Source organism: Papaver somniferum, chromosome 7 (assembly GCF_003573695.1).
Source record: "Papaver somniferum cultivar HN1 chromosome 7, ASM357369v1, whole genome shotgun sequence".
NCBI lineage: Eukaryota > Viridiplantae > Streptophyta > Magnoliopsida > Ranunculales > Papaveraceae > Papaver > Papaver somniferum.
The window spans coordinates 172,008,508-172,024,891 of record NC_039364.1 but is presented as its reverse complement, the minus strand read 5'-3'; the positions used below and the strand labels follow the sequence as shown (position 1 = coordinate 172,024,891).

The following is a 16,384-nucleotide window of genomic DNA, read 5'->3' as shown; positions in this document are numbered from 1 at the left end:
GTGAGACTACATATCTACATGTACTCTGAGAGAAAGTACTCTCCGTTGAGAATTCGATGAGAGACCGTGTCTCGATACTCACGTATTGCTGAATCAGAGTTCGTATAATTATGAGTTTACGAATTTAGCCTTTGTCGAAAATCCACCATCTACATTAAGTCCCCTGCTTACTGAGGAAAGCTGTGTTCCTCAGTCAGCATTAAATGGTGATTTTCCGGCCATAAATAATAATACCAGTAATTGAACTTAGTCGTAAGTTGAGACGTTACCGGATTTAGAGAGCATGAGAAACCACGACTTGATGAAGGCTTCAATGTCATGATTGGAGCATCGTTTGATGAGCATAAATTGGTGTTGAACCGCTGGTTTGGACGACGAGTCCGTGGTCGGTTAGGATTCGCGGGTCGGGCCCAATAAGGAAATCCTTAGAAAATTAGGTTTTGGAAATAAAATTGATATAAAAGGGATTAATCCTTTTTTTTCTCACGACCAGCTCTTATCACTCTTCATCTTCACGCCAGCAGGAGGAGATTCCCGCCGCCGGACCACCACTGCCGCCGTGCGCCGTCGGCCAATTCCGGCCGGCGCTCCCAGGTACGTTTTTTTTTTTTTGCTGATGTTTATGATCCTCATGAGTTGTTCATGCTTTGATCATGATGAAGTTATATACATGTGTGTATATGTGTGAGTTTTATGAAAAACCCTCGTTTTTGAAAACGTATGTTCGTTCGATCGTTAGTTTTGAAAACTAACTATAATCCCTGATTTAGGAGAGATTTTTTTTTTAATATGAACCTAGGTCCAGTGATAAAACTTAGTGTATGAGCTTTCATGTATACCAAGGTTTCATCATAAAGAAGTGAATTTTCATGAAATCGGAAAATCCTTCGTTTTAAAGACAAATAATGATGACACGAAGGAAAATATGTATGATGAACTTGTGTCCAGTGATAAAATTTTGCTTATGAGCTTTCATGTAAATACAAAACTTTATCATATGTATGAGATGTGAGCTTTCACAATATTTTTTGAAATAAACCTTCGTTTTAAAGACAAATAACGACGATACGAAGGAAAATATTTTTTTTTATATGTAATGCAGCCGTGACATATATTGTGCAAAATATGATGATATATTTTATTTCATGAGTTTGTTTTCATTAAATAAAATCCTTGAGAATTTATGTATGCAAGTTGCATTAATTGCTTGTTTTTTCGAAAAATCAGAAACGTGGGTTTTGAGGAACCTTCGAAGATAGACAATATATTTATGATGAAATATTTTATTGTTGTAAACTTCATAGGTCAGTTGTGTGAATGTTCACATTATGAAAATTGTGTCCGTGATTTCATGAAAAATCAGTTTCGGAAATTAAAAAGTTTCGTTCGTTTTTGCAGTTTTCGAAGAGACGAACGATTTTGAGGTGTTAACTCTAGCATTACTATCACTATTGTTAGTGGAAGTATAAAAGGTAAGAGTTAAGAGTTACCATTTTTGCTTGTATTTCCTTGATTTATATCTGGACGGCATACTGAAGTAGAATGTAGTGTGAACCTTTTCAGCTACTTAGCAAAGATGTCCAATTCCCAAGCTGACGACGCCTCGAGGGAAGAGATGTGCGTTGATGATGGTATCTCCAGAGATGAGACATGCATGGATGAAACTTCCGTTGGGGGAGACGAAGACGAAATCCCTGGGATTAAGAATGTCCCGAACATAGATGATGCATTCTTTGAAAAAGATATCCCAGGAGCTGAGCAACATTTGAAATCCCCAGTGTATCGTCTTTTGATAAATCCCAGAACTGTTACTCAGAAGAAATTGGTGACTCCTAAGACAGTGATTCGATTTTGTCTTGAACGAGGGGTCTTCGCCTCATCAATCATAGAGTTTAAGCTTTCTCGACGACCTTTGGAGAAATTTGCCGGCTGGGCGAGGCATATGTTGGGTTTTCCTCATGTGAGGACTATGCTCGACCAGGCGCAGGTGACGAGAGCTATTCAAGCTTCTGGAGAGTTGTTCATTTATCATGACGCAAGTGGTATTGTGGCTCTGTTTGCTCGCTGGTGCATTCCCACTCACACTTTCATATGTAGATGGGGAGAGTTTACCATTACCTTGGAAGACGTGGCGGCTCTGATGCATCTCCCGATCACGGGCAATCTTCCTGGGGATCTTTCAGATGAGGAGACCGCCGTTTCTCATGTCTTGACAGCTGCAATGGAGAAAGCGAATAAGGCTGGTAGTAAAGGATGCTATGCTTCCTGGTTGACACACTGGTGGCCCAAAGACGAGGTTTCTGATAAACCCATCGACGGTATGTTACCCATTGCTGCTTTCTTATGTTTATGGTTGTCCAGAGACGTTTTTGAAGACAGTGGAAACTTGTTGAAGCCTTTTGTGATTCCCTTTGCTATTAAGATGGCTCAAGGTGAGCAACTTCCGATAGGTAGTTTATTCTTAGGCTCCTTGTATTACAACCTGGACTCCTTGATTATAGACTCCAGTGTGTCGAACGGCTCTATGAAGATTGAGTGTTATGCCAACACGATGTTTCTTCAAGCTTTGATGTGGGAGCATTTTAAGAATTATGCACCTACTCCACGTAATGTTCTGCAAGGACCGAATACTGATGCGCGCCATACTTTCCCTGAGAAAGATAATGCTAGGATCATGCGTTGGTCCACCAAGCAGCCTCGTTCTAAAATACGTTTTATTGATGTGTTAGATGAAGAATCTGAGTTCAATTTTCGCCCGTGGGTGTCAGTCCCTGATTATGTTTCTCAGCCGATGACTTTCAATACTGGAGAAGGCACGAGTTTGACGTCTGGTGCGCATCTGAGTGATGGCGAAAGATCTTTCATGTTGAGTTGCACTCCTGGTCATTTGCTATCAGTCACGTTTGGAGAGCTTTCAGTGGAGGAGTATAATATTGATAGAGCAGCTCGACAAATGGGTATGGATCAGTGTGTTCCAACCATACGGAGAAGGAAGCCATCAGTTGAGCAACTCAGGACTCATTTGGATCATACTCACGTGGAAGGGAGTAGCTACTGGTTTCCTGGTTCTGATAGATTCGCCTATGTAACCCCAGGTTATGTAGAATTCTGGGACAGCAACTTGGGCGTTTGCGTGGCTTTGTAAGATTTCCCAGACCTCCATTCAAGGATCTTCCTTCGGCTGAGATGATTTCCAGTCGACCAAGATTGAAGTATCTTTCTGGTGATAAACGAAAGTCGTCTCCAGGATGCTCTCAGGTATGTTTCTTCATATAATCTTCACGAAATTATAAGAACTGTATTCTGATTATATTACTGGATTTCACCACAGGACGGTCGTAATATACGACCTCGAATCGGTGTAGATTTCTCAGAGACTGAGGCGGTTATTCATGGCGGAGAAGGCAGGCATAAAGGGTTATAAGTGTTACCTAATACCGTAAAGTCCCCAGTTGGTGCTTTGGTGAGTTCCCAATATTTCTCACCGTGACTTTCATTGCTATTAGCATTAGAATCATGAAGCCAACGTTTTAATTTTGTTGCAGAATTTTACTCCATCGAGTCTTGAAGGTCTTCAATTTTCTGCTACTGAACAAGCAATCGCTGATTTGAGTGACGAAGAAACTGTAAGTATTTCTTCACATGTTCAAATGTGGTGCTTCATAGATGAAAATATTGATTGTAAAGGACGTGTACAGGAGGATGTCGTCATGGAGATGGAGAATTCTGGAATCAATCATCCTCTGGGAATGGGAATGGAGGTAATTCCCAAGATTCGGAGCCGGATGGAAGTGATGTTCCTCTTGTCGTTGATGTGGACAATTCCAACCCCTTGGACACTTTGGAGACTCCTCAAGTAAGTATATATCCTGTATATTCTTCATAGAAGTATAAAAGTGCTGACTTGTGAATGAATGAATGAGAACCCATGTGAATATATGAAAACTTAGTCGAATTTCGTCGTCAGAAAATTCAGAACCCAGCTTTTTAGTAGAAACGCTGTAGAATCTTCGTCCGGAGTCGGATTTTGATGATCTGCATGTGCAAATTCAAGCCCGGAAAATTTCCAAGCTTTAAAAGAAGCTTTTTAAGTTTTGAGCACGTTCAGAGCCTGAAAAAGGCGAAATAGTAAACTTCCAGGAGACTTCCAGAACTTTTTCAGATTGCGCATCACTTGATATTTTGGCCACATCTCGCTCGTTCATCGGATTGTCATGAAATTTTGACATGTCATAGAGGACATCCATACGAAGAGAATGGATATGACCCATCCTCAATTCCTTGTAGATTGCTCCCAGTTCGTCTCCTAGTACAGGGCAGAGTTCAGTTTCTTCAGACGGACTCATCGTAAAATGTGTTTTCATGACTTTCATGTTATTTGCTCGTGCCTTGAATGTAGTATGATGAACCTTGATGATGTTGCCTTGCTGGTATACTGTGTTTCATAATCTCCTTTGGATTCGTGACTCTAACCTCATGTAATCTTCGTATTAGGTGCTAAATACCGAAGTTGAGGATACTGGAGCCAACGATGATAACTCTAACCATTCCGGAGTTATTGATGAAGAGACAACCATCCCTGCATTTCAAGGCCATGAGAAGGTCGTACTGCTGTTATGGAAACCAGATGGTTGTTGCCTCAGTGATAGAAGAAACCGAGACAGCAGCGGAGAATACCGAAGGAACTGTTGCTTTGTCGTGGGAGCCACTCCAGTGACCGAGAACCGTATAATAGTGTATGAATATCCAACTGCAGGGGTCGCTTTCGATCCTCCCTTTAACACTTCACTCCCGTATCATGAACTGGTCGGTGGATTCAGCGTTCCCATTGGATATGCACGCTTGTACGAGACGATATGGAAGAAGTTCGGCCATATGATCGTTGACAGGAACCCTGGGCGTGCTTATGCTTTAACCATGCAAGTAGGCGTTATCTTGCGTGTCGTGAGTGATATGCATACGAGACCCAGGAATACCGTGACTCCAGATATACTCTTTGATTGGGAGTTTAACTTGGAGAATTCAGAAAGACTTGGCCTCAACGTGAAATGGCTTCGTAAGCAAATAAACGTTATCAAGGATTCATGTGAGAAGAACATACCCTTTCCAAACGATGCTGTGAAGGAGAAGGAGGACAAGATTGCCAAGCTGACCGAGGAGTTGAACAAGGAGAGGGGGCTTTGCAAATCTTGAAGGATGCTGATGAGCGAAAGCCTTTTCTTGCTGATCTCTTGAACTTCTGAGAGATGTGAGGTTTATACTTGGGTTTTGATATTTAGATGGTTTTGGATTGACTGATGGTTGAGGATTTTCTTGTAGATTTGATAGAGATTTTCTTTTACGAAATATGAACTGAATTTTGATAAATTGCTGAATTCAAATACTGATTGCAAGTATTGCAAATGTTTTGGAGGAATTGAAATACAAATGAAAGAAAATCCTAAATGTTAAATCCCAACGCCATGAGTGCTTCAAACGCCCAATACCTTAAATGTCCAATAATTTCAGATAAACGCCTTGAGCCAATTTTCGTGAATTACTGGTAGGGTTCTGCCATCTGTGTTGGTCAATTTGTAGTATCCTCCGGCCACGGATTCAGCGACCATGAATGGTCCTTCCCAATTGGAGTTCCTTGTAGAATGAAGACCGCGCTGAACTGCTTTGAGAACCAGGTCTCCTTCATGAAACTTGTTAGGCTTAGTCGTTCGTGCCTTGAATATCTTCCACTGATTCGGAATTCCCTGTTTGATGGAATTCCTCGATTGTGGGCCGTATGGACACTCGCGCAGAAGAGAGTATCCAGCATAGTGTTGATCATGCTTAGCCAAGTCTTCAGAAATAAACCTCTCGACGGAGTGACCGATTTGAAGAAGTTATGAACCCAACCATTGAGTGTAATATTGCTGAGGTGAAGTTACCCACTCGTAGATTTTGATGACTGCTAAATTATTCATGGGGAGAAGTCCCTGGACCATAGTAGCGTATTTGAATATTGGTAATATTGGAGCAAGAGGAGGAATAAGACTTGCCTGAGCTCCAAACCTTCTGACAAAGGTGTGTGGATTATCTTCAAGTTCCTGTGTAAGTCCCATCAGGGTTTTTACTTCTTCCATATGCTCAAACGGTGGTGCGTCCTCTGCTTCGTCTTCCGACTCGGAATCCTTACGATAACAGGTTGTGTTGAAGGCATCGTTGTCCTTTCAGCATGAATCCAAGTTCTCCCAAGGACCATGTCGTATCTAGGGTCTTCCCGGATTATGAAAAACTTGGCCTCAGTGCAGATCGATCTCTCTGTAACTTTGAGAGTGATGAAGCCGTATGCGTTTCTGGAGATTCCTTCGTTTCCCTGATTGCTATGGGAGCGTAGGTGGCTTCCCGTCGAGTAATACCAGCATCTCAGAGAGTTCTCAAAGGGATGATGTTGACGGGAGGTACCAACATCGATAAACTCCCTCTTGAACTCATTTCCTTTAATGTGCACTGTGGTGAGCAGTCCCCAATAATACATTTCTGTGTCAGTGGCTGAAGGTCCGGTGATAGTCTCTTGGATCAGCGGACGTCTTCCGGAAACGATGTGGTTCAGTGCAGCAAACATGTCTTTCCTTTGAGCTTTCGAAAGATACAACAGCTCACAGACATGTTCGATCAGAGATTGGACTGTTTCCTTGACAGGAGGTTCGGAGATGGTAAAAGTTCTGACTGGGAGGGGGTTTTTGTGCACCCCCTCGGAGGTGTATGTTCTTTAACTAACTCATAAAGTTTAACTCTACCATCCCTACGAGCAACTCCATTAATGTTCCAGAATAGGACACGCATTAATGACTAGTTGATTTAGGATTTGTTAACTTCATCCTAGAAGACCCAAGGTCATTAGCTTGTCGCAGTAAAGATGATGAACTCCCATTAGAAGTATTTCCAACAGAAGCATTAGAATTAGGATTCAAAACTCTACCAGGTCTTCTCTGATTCTTATCAATCTTGTCAGTAACCCTACCCCCAGCCAGCTGACAATTATCACTTTCAACAGTCTCTTGCACTAAAGCGCCAATAGCCATATTCATATTTTCCTCTAAACCCAACTCAGAATTTAAAACATCAAACTTATTGCGAGCCAAAATTTGTTCTTGGTTGAACAATTCTTCACACAAAGGAATATTAGAAGTGAATTCACCAGTCTTACCAACTGTGGAAATATTCTCACTGATATTCACAGATGGCTTAGTCTGCAAAGGCCTAGTTCTTGCCAATTTAGCGTGAGCAACTAATGAAGTGTGCGCTTCAGCTTGCTGTTTGAACCTCGTCAAATCAGCATTGTCTTTGTGCAATGCTTCTTCAGACTTAGTTATCTCCTCTTGTAACTGTCTAGCCTTCATAACATCCGCCTCATCAATATCTTCATCTACAACCCCTACCAAAGAAAGTTGCTGAGTTTGATCACTAGCATGATCAGCAGCGAGAGACCCGTTTGAGTTAGCTATAGTACCTCCCTTCTTTTTATTTTTTTGTTGCTTCCAACCTCCTTGAGCCTCATTCTGTGGTTGTTGTTGAACGTTTTTGTTATTGTTATCTTTTTTCTTCCTGCATTCAGTCTCAAGATGTCAAATAATCTTGCAATGGGTACAAAACTGAGGTCTTTTTGGAATATCAAAAGGCTGCCAAAATCCATACCATTGACTGTAACGAGAATACCTTCAGAATCCAATTCCGCAAAATCAATATCAACGAGCACAGAAGCAAAATATCCGTACTCATTATTTAGGGTTCTCTTGTCCAAAATAATTGGAGTACCAAGAGTTTGACCTAAAGATAGCACCGTCTTCTCCATCCATAATTCAACTGGTAACCCTGGGAATTTCACCCAGACTGTATAATGAGAAGTTACTTGTTTGTCAGCATCAAATCTAGGGTACCATTCCTGCAATTTTAAACTTTGTTGTGCTACCAACCAGTTTTTGTCTTCCCGGAAAATCTTCTTCTTGTCATCCTGAGTCCATAACTTGATGATGAAGAACCCACGGTTCATAGGACCAAACTGCACTCTTCTATCATCCAAACCCCATTGTAACAATAAGTTTTTCTTAACATTAGTAAAATCCAGGTCTTTGAAATCCAACCTACCAATGAGACTGTACTTCCAGATCTCGCATCCTTCAAAGAAATAATCCTGAGGAATAACCAAAGCGGGTTTTCCATCTTTGACAGTATGTTTAGGTAACGTATTCAAATCCACAGATGTGGTAGGCAACTGCTTTTTACCCTTAACCATATCAGCAAAGGACAGGACCTTTGTTGAGGTAGAATCAACAAGTTCCCCCATCCTTGATCACCAAAAAGATGATCCAAGGAGAAGCGCGGACAAAAAAAATTGTAACCCTAAAATCGCCAGAGCAAGTCTATGAGAGAGAAAAAACAAGGCTTTTTAGAGAACATTCAAAGTTGATCTTCACTATTGTAGGGATTTGTTATTATCATTCTTTAACCAATCTCCTAGCTTGTAGATCCCAGTGCTACGGAGTATAATTAAATTTAATCTTTGTAAAGCTTTTTGGAGTCTTCCTAAGCTTTTTAGAGTTTCTCAGAGCTCTTTCAGGGCTCTTTAGGGTTTTTAGAAAACATTCAAAGATAATCTTCATTTTTGTAGGGAATTTTGTTAGTATCATTCTTTATAAATAATTAAGTTACTTTCAGTTTTTTTTTTTTTGCTAGGTCAAAATGGTTTATTAAAGCAAAAACGTAATTACAAGAATTACAAAATGGGAGGCACTAGGCCTCCCCACCCCCATAAACCAAAGGGGAAAAAAACTCTAAAAACACATAAGATAAACTCCTAAACACTTGAAAAGTAACATAAAGAAGAAAACTAGGAAAATTAAAATCTTTTTCTCCCCTTATTTCCAACTTTAAAATTCTTCTTCTTGGGAATGAGACCAGCAATTATTTGTCTCCATGATTCTTCTTGTATTCATCTTCATAATTATGATAAATACCATCATAGTCATAATCCTCTCCATTTTCATCTGAAGCATAATTACCACCCGGAACAAGCTTAATAGGAGATTGAGCTTTCTTCTTAATTGACATTATATCCATTTGCTCTTTTTTTTCCTTGAAATAGTATTGTCTAAAGGCTGGATCTCTAATGAAATTAGCACGCACTTCATCAATTTGAATAGTACTTGCCTCATCTAGTTCCTCCTTAGTTAAAATATTATCGAGATCAACAACGTTTTCCTCCAACCCTGCTTGAATATCCTTGTTATGTTCACGGCTTTGAATTTCCCCCTTTGAATTAATAGGCATGATCTTGGAAGATTGCTTGGCTACTTTTCTAGCTTGTTTCCTTGCAAGAATATCTGCATACACGTCACCCCAATCCTTCGAACCCATACTATTATCTGAGTCACTAGAATTATCTTGTTTCTCCTCTACCAAAGCCTCACTAGAATCATTAGCAAGACCTAACTCAGAATCTAAGGCATCATATTTGTTTTTCACCACTATTTCTGTTTTAAAAAGTTCATCCACATAAGAAGTTTCAAAAGATTTAAATTTAAAAGGTATACCATTGGGGGAGTTCTTACCCTTAACTGTTTTCCAATCCTCTTTACATGTCTCTGGTTTAGAAATAAACGCAGAAATAGACCCTGGCACTGCCTGATTTTCAGTTTGTTTGGTCGTACCCTTGTTCTTGTTCACGGGAACTGACTTTGAAGAAGTTTCCAAAGAGTTCTTCTTGGTCACTGACTGAATATTTTCCAAATTCCTTTTGGACACGGAATCTTGCTGAGCTGCCAAAGTTTACACGGACTGAGTACTCTGAGAATTATTCACGGGTTGAATGTTACATTCCTTATTTTGCACAGACCTAATCTCAGAGTTTTGTTAGTCACGGATGATGGCTGAATAGCCATATTCTTCCCAGATTGAAATTCCACGGACTGAACTTGTTTACTTGTCTCTGGCGGAACAACTGCATGATTTACATGAGTAGAATTTTTACGTGCAACAATGTCCTTTTTGGCTGCAATAGCATTTTTACATCTTATCAACTTAAGCTGATCTTCACGATATTCAATAAAAGAGCTATTAATCTCTTCTTCCAGTTGTTTATCATCAGCGCCCTCTTGAATTGAAGCATCAATAGTTGTTGTTACATCTTCCATACTCTCTTTCCCGGACTGTATTCTTTCCCTTGCTCTAATATCCTCTAAAACATGAGTGTTGTTTACAATATTAGAAGGGCTGACACTACCATCATTAACACCAGATTTAGCATGATCTGCATGGGAACCAAAATTACCATGCATATCATTCTTTCCACGAACTTCCCTCCAAGCATACTTTTTATTTGTATTGCTAACCTGTTTACCCTCCTTAGAATTTTGAAACTGAAGTTTTTGAGCCTCAACAGTAGGTTTGGAACCTCCTAAAAGCTTACGAGCAGCAAGAAAGTTTTCAAATTTATGACCCATAAACTTACAATGTGTGCAAAACTTCACGTTCTCTAAATCTTGTACTTCTACATATTGCCAAAACTTTTTGTCGTTAGCTTTCAAATGAATTCTTTTTGGAATTGATTTATCAAAATCAATATCTATGAGCACAATATCATAATTACCAACATCATGATCCGAAGTTTTCTGATCAATAGCAATTGGCTTTCCAAGGATTTTAGCAATGGATAAAAGAATTCTCTTCGTCCATAACTCTATGAACAAGCCAGGGAAACTTACCCAAACATTAGCTCTTGTAGTTTGTTGTCTTTCCGGATCAAAGTTGGGGTAAAAGTTGAAAACCCTAAGTTGTTGAGTCTGTATTACCCAAGTTCCACTATGCCATACCTTGTCCTTGTCATCAGCTGATGTTAACTTGATTATAAAAAATCCTTTTGTCATTGGAACCAGCTTGCATCTACCAACACCAAAACCCCATTGATTATCCAAACTTTGTTGAACATCAGCAAGTTTTAAACCATTAAAGTTCAATCTCCCAATGAGACTAAACTGAAATAAATCGTGTCCCACTTGATTAAGTTCCATAGGAAGTTCTAACGCTGGTTCATCATGATAAGAGGATGCCTCAGGAAGAGATAAAAAATATGAATCTTGTAACATATAGGGTTTTTTACCCTTAACCAAATCAGCATAACTCACGGATTTTCCCCATGAGGATTCATAGTTGGAACAATATTTCCCCCCATCCTAAATCACCAAAGATGATCAAGGATGAAGGGAAAAAACGTGAAAACTTTGAAACCCTAAAGAAAAAAAATTTCCTGGAATTTTAGGAGAGAAAAAACACCCCTTGAAAAAAAACTAAACCTTCATTATGAAGTTACTTTTAGTTGGCTTTAACGAATCCCCTGGCTAGTAGATACTAGTGCTACGAAATACAATTAACTCAAAGACTTTTCAGAGCTTTTTAGAGTTTTTCAGAGCTCTTTAGATTTTTTAGAGCTCTTTAGATATTTTATAGCTTTTTAAAGTTTTCAAGGTTTTTTAGAGTTCCAAAGGCTTTTTAGAGTTCCAAAGGCTTTTTAGAGAACATTCAAAGTTGATCTTCACTATTGTAGGGATTTGATATTATTATTCTTTAACGAATCTCCTAGCTATTAGATCCCAGTGCTACGGAATATAATTAAATTTAAGCTTTTCAAAGCTTTTTGGAGTCTTCCTGAGCTTTTTAGAGTTTCTCAGAGCTCTTTCAGGGCTCTTTAGAGTTTTTAGGAAACATTCAAAGATAATCTTCATTATTGTAGGGAATTTTGTTAGTATCATTCTTTAAAAAGAATTAAGTTACTTTCAGTTGGCTTTAACGAATCCCCTGGATAGTAGATAATAGTGCTACGAAATATAATTAACTTAAAGCTTTTTCGGAGATTTTTAGAGTTTTTCAGAGCTCTCTAGATATTTTAGGGCTTTTAGAGTTTTCAAGGTTTTTTAGAGTTATCAAGGCTTTTTAGAGAACATTCAAAGTTGATCTTCACTATTTTGGGGATTTGTTATTATCATTCTCTAACGAATATCCTAGCTTGTAGATCCCACTGCTACGGAGTATAATTAAATTTAAGCTTTTCAAAGTTGTTTGGAGTCTTCCTGAGCTTTTAGAGTTTCCGGAACTCTTTCAGGGCTCTTTAGGGTTTGTAGCAAATATTCAAAGATAATCTTAATTATTGTAGGGAATTTTGTTAGTATCATTCTTTATAAAGAATTAAGTTACTTTCAGTTGGCTTGAACGAATCCCCTAGCTAGTAGATACTAGTGCTACGAAATATAATTAACTTAAAGCTTTTTCAGAGATTTTTAGAGTTTTTCAGAGCTCTTTAGATTTTTCAGAGGTCTTTAGATATTTTAGGGCTTTTAGAGTTTTCAAGGTTTTTTAGAGTTTTCAAGGCTTTTTATAGAACATTCAAAGTTGATCTTCACTATTGTAGGGATTTATTATTATCATTCGTTAACGAATCTCCTAGCTTGTAGATCCTAGTGCTACGGAGTATAATTAAATTAAAGCTTTTCAAAGCTTTTTGGAGTCTTCCTGAGCTTTTTAGAGTTTCTCAGAGCTCTTTCAAGGCTCTTTAGGGTTTTTAGAAAACATTCAAAGATAATCTTCAATATTGTAGGGAATTTTTTTAGTATCATTCTTTATAAAGAATAAGTTACTTTCAGTTGGCTTAAACGAATCCCCTGGCTAGTAGATACTAGTGCTACGAAATATAATTAACCCAAAGCTTTTTCAGATCTTTTTAGAGTTTTTCAGAGCTCTTTAGATTTTTCAGAGCTCTTTAGATATTTTAGGGCTTTTAGAGTTTTCAGGATTTTTTAGAGTTTTCAAGGCTTTTTAGAGAACATTCAAAGTTGATATTCACTATTGTAGGGATTTGTTATTATCATTCTATAAAGAATCTCCTAGCTTGTAAATCACGGTGCTACGAAGTATAATTAAATTTAAGCTTTTCAAATCTTTTGGGAGTCTTCCTGAGCCCTTTAGAGTTTCTCTGAGCTCTTTCAGGGATCTTTAGGGTTTTTAGGAAACATTCAAAGATAATCTTCATTATAGTAGGGAATTTTGTTAGTATCATTCTTTATAAAGAATTAAGTTACTTTCAGTTGGCTTTAACGAATCCCCTGGCTAATAGATACTAGTGATACGAAATATAATTAACTCAAAGCTTTTTCAGATGTTTTTAGAGTTTTTCAGAGCTCTTTGGATATTTTAGGGCTTTTTAGAGTTTTTCAGGGTTTTCTAGATCCTAGTGCTACGGAGTATAATTGAATTTAAGATTTTCAAAGCTTTTTAGAGTCTTCGTGAGCATTTTAGAGTTTCTCAGAGCTCTTTTAGGGCTATTTAGGGTTTGTAGCAAACATTCAAATATAATCTTCATTATTGTAGGGAATTTTGTTAGTATCATTCTTTATAAAGAGTTAATTTACTTTCGGTTGGCTTTAACGAATCCCCTGGCTAGTAGATACTACTGCTACGAAATATAATTAACTTAAAGCTTTTTCAGAGCTTTTTAGAGTTTTTCATAGCTCTTTAGATTTTCCAGAGATGTTTAGATATTTTAGGGCTTTTTAGAGTTTTCAGGGTTTTTTAGAGTTTTCAAGGCTTTTTAGAGAACATTCAAAGTTGATCTTCACTATTGTAGGATTTACAATTATCATTCTTTAACGAATTTCCTAGCTTGTAGATCCCATTGCTACGGAGTATAATTAAATTTAAGTTTTTCAAAGCATTTTGGAGTCTTCCTGAGCTTTTTAGAGTTTTTCAGAGCTCTTTCAGGGCTCTTTAGTGTTTTTAGGGTTTTTAGGAAACATTCGAAGATAATCTTCATTATTGAAGGGAATTTTGTTAGTATAATTCTTGATAAATAATTAAGTTAATTTCAGTTGGCTTTAACGAGATCCCTGGCTAGTAGTTATTAGTGCAACGAAATGTAAATAACTTTGAGCTTTTTAGATTTTTTAGAGCTCTTTAGATATTTTAGGGATTTTTAGAGTTTTTAGGTTTTTTTAGAGTTTTCAAGGATTTTTAGAGGACATTCAAAGTTGATCTTCACTATTGTAGGGATCTGTTATTATCATTCTTTAACAAATCTCCTAGCTTGTAGATCCTAGTGCTGCGGAGTATAATTAAATTTAAGTTTTTCAAAGCTTTTTGGAGTCTTCCTGAGATTTTTAGAGTTTCTCAGAGCTCTTTCAGGTCTCTTTAGTGTTTTTAGGAAACATTCGAAGATAATCTTCATTATTGCAGGGAATTTTATTAGTATCAATCTTTATAAAGAATTAAGTTACTTTCAGTTGGCTTTAACGAATTCCCTGGCTAATAGATACTAGTGCAACGAAATGTAAATAACTTAGAGCTTTTTAGAGTTTTCAGAGCTCTTTAGAAGTTTTAGGCTTTTTAGAGTTTTCAGGGTTTTTTAGAGTTTTCAATGCTTTTTTGAGAACATTCAAAATTGATCTTCACTATTGTAGGGCGTTGTTATTATCCTTCTTTAACGAATCTCCTACCTTGTAGATCCCAGTGCTACGGAGTATAATTAAATTTTATGCTTTTCAAATCCTTTTGGAGTCTTCCTGAGCTTTTTAGAGTTTCTCAGAGCTCGTTCAGGGCTCTTTAGTGTTTTTAGGGCTTTAAGGAAACATTCAATGATAATCTTCATTATTATTGCAGGGAGTTTTGTTAGTATCAATCTTTATAAAGAATTAAGTTACTTTCAGTTGGCTTTAACGAATCACCTGGCTAGTAGATACTAGTGCAACGAAATGTAAATAACTTAGAGCTTTTTAGAGTTTTCAGAGTTCTTTAGATGTTTTAGAGCTTTTTAGAGTTTTCAGGTTTTTTTAGAGTTTTCAAGGCTTTTTAGAGAACATTCAAAGTTGATCTTCACTATTGTAGGGATTTGTTATTATCATTCTTAACAAATCTCCTAGCTTGTAGATCCCAGTGCTACAGAGTATAATAAAATTTAAGCTTTTTGGAGTCTTCCAGCTTTTTAGAGTTTCTCATAGATCTTTCAGGGCTCTTTAGGGTTTTTAGGGTTTTTAGGAAACATTTGACGATAATCTTCATTATTGCAGGGAATTTTATTAGTATCAATCTTTATAAAGAATTAAGTTACTTTCAGTTGGCTTTAATGAATCCCCTGGCTAGTAGATACTAGTGCAACGAAATGTAAATAACTTAGAGCTTTTTAGAGTTTTCAGAGCTCTTTAGATTTTTTAGGGGTTTTTAGAGTTTTCAGGGTTTTTTAGAGTTTTCAAGGCTTTTTTTAGAACATTCAAAATTGATCTTCACTATCGTAGGGCGTTGTTATTATCGTTCTTTAACGAATCTCCTAGCTTGTAGATCCCAGTGCTACGGAGTATAATTAGATTTTATGTTTTTCAAAGCCTTTTGGAGTCTTCCTGAGCTTTTTAGAGTTTTTCAGAGCTCTTTAGTGTTTTTAGGGTTTTTAGGAAACATTCAAAGATAATCTTCATTATTGTAGGGAATTTTGTTAGTATCATTCTTTAGAAAGAATTAAGTTACTTTCAGTTGGCTTTAACGAATCCCCTGGCTAGTAGATAATAGTGCTACGATATACAATTAACTTAAAGCTTTTTCAAGTCTTTTTAGAGAACATTCAAAGATGATCTTCACTATTTCTCCTACTCATCTTTTCTTTGCGGATGACATTATGATTTTTTATAAAGGCAACATGAAGAGTTTGCATAATCTTCTTGCCTTGCTTGGGAAATATCAATTGGATTCTAGTCAAACTGTTTGTCGTCATAAGAGCAAGATTTACTATGGTGGTGGCTCTTTGAGTCGATGTAGAACAATCACTAATTTGCTTGGTATGGAAGTCTCCACTTTTCCGGACAGGTATCTTGGTGTTCAAATAATTCCCGGTGCTGTTAAGTATCGTCACATTAGCAATGCGATTGATAAGATTAAGAATCAACTTGCTGTTTGGAAAGGTAAAATGCTCTCTTTTCAAGATAGAATTGTTCTCATCAATTCGGTGATTGCTAGTTATTCCATTCACAATATGGATGTTTATAAATGTCTTATAAACTTCATCCGTCAGGCTGAACGTGTGATTCGTAATTTTCTTTAGTCCGGAGATGCTGATGTTGCTAGAAAATGTGTTGTGGGATTTCCATAAGTTTGTTGTCCTTTGAAAGAAGGTGGTTTAGGTATCACTAGTTTGGCTGTCACAAATAAGGCGCTTCTCATGAAATTATGGTGGAATATCCGTTCTTCTAATAAGAAATGAGCACGTTTCCTTTTGGCTAAATACACTTCTCGTCTTGGTAGACTGAAACATTATGGTGTGAAATCTTCGATTCTTCCGGGCATTCGTTTAATTCACTCCACGGTGGACAAAAATACCAAGGTG

General features: G+C 37.6%; 1 protein-coding gene across 1 annotated transcript; it reads left to right on the top strand.

The window, feature by feature from the left end:
• The first annotated feature begins 15,700 nt into the window (after window positions 1-15,700).
• On the top strand, window positions 15,701-16,102 carry LOC113295546. The gene has a single exon (XM_026543876.1). The coding sequence runs from the start codon at window positions 15,701-15,703 to the stop codon at window positions 16,100-16,102; it is 402 nt and encodes a 133-aa protein (XP_026399661.1).
• The last annotated feature ends 282 nt before the right edge of the window (window positions 16,103-16,384 follow it).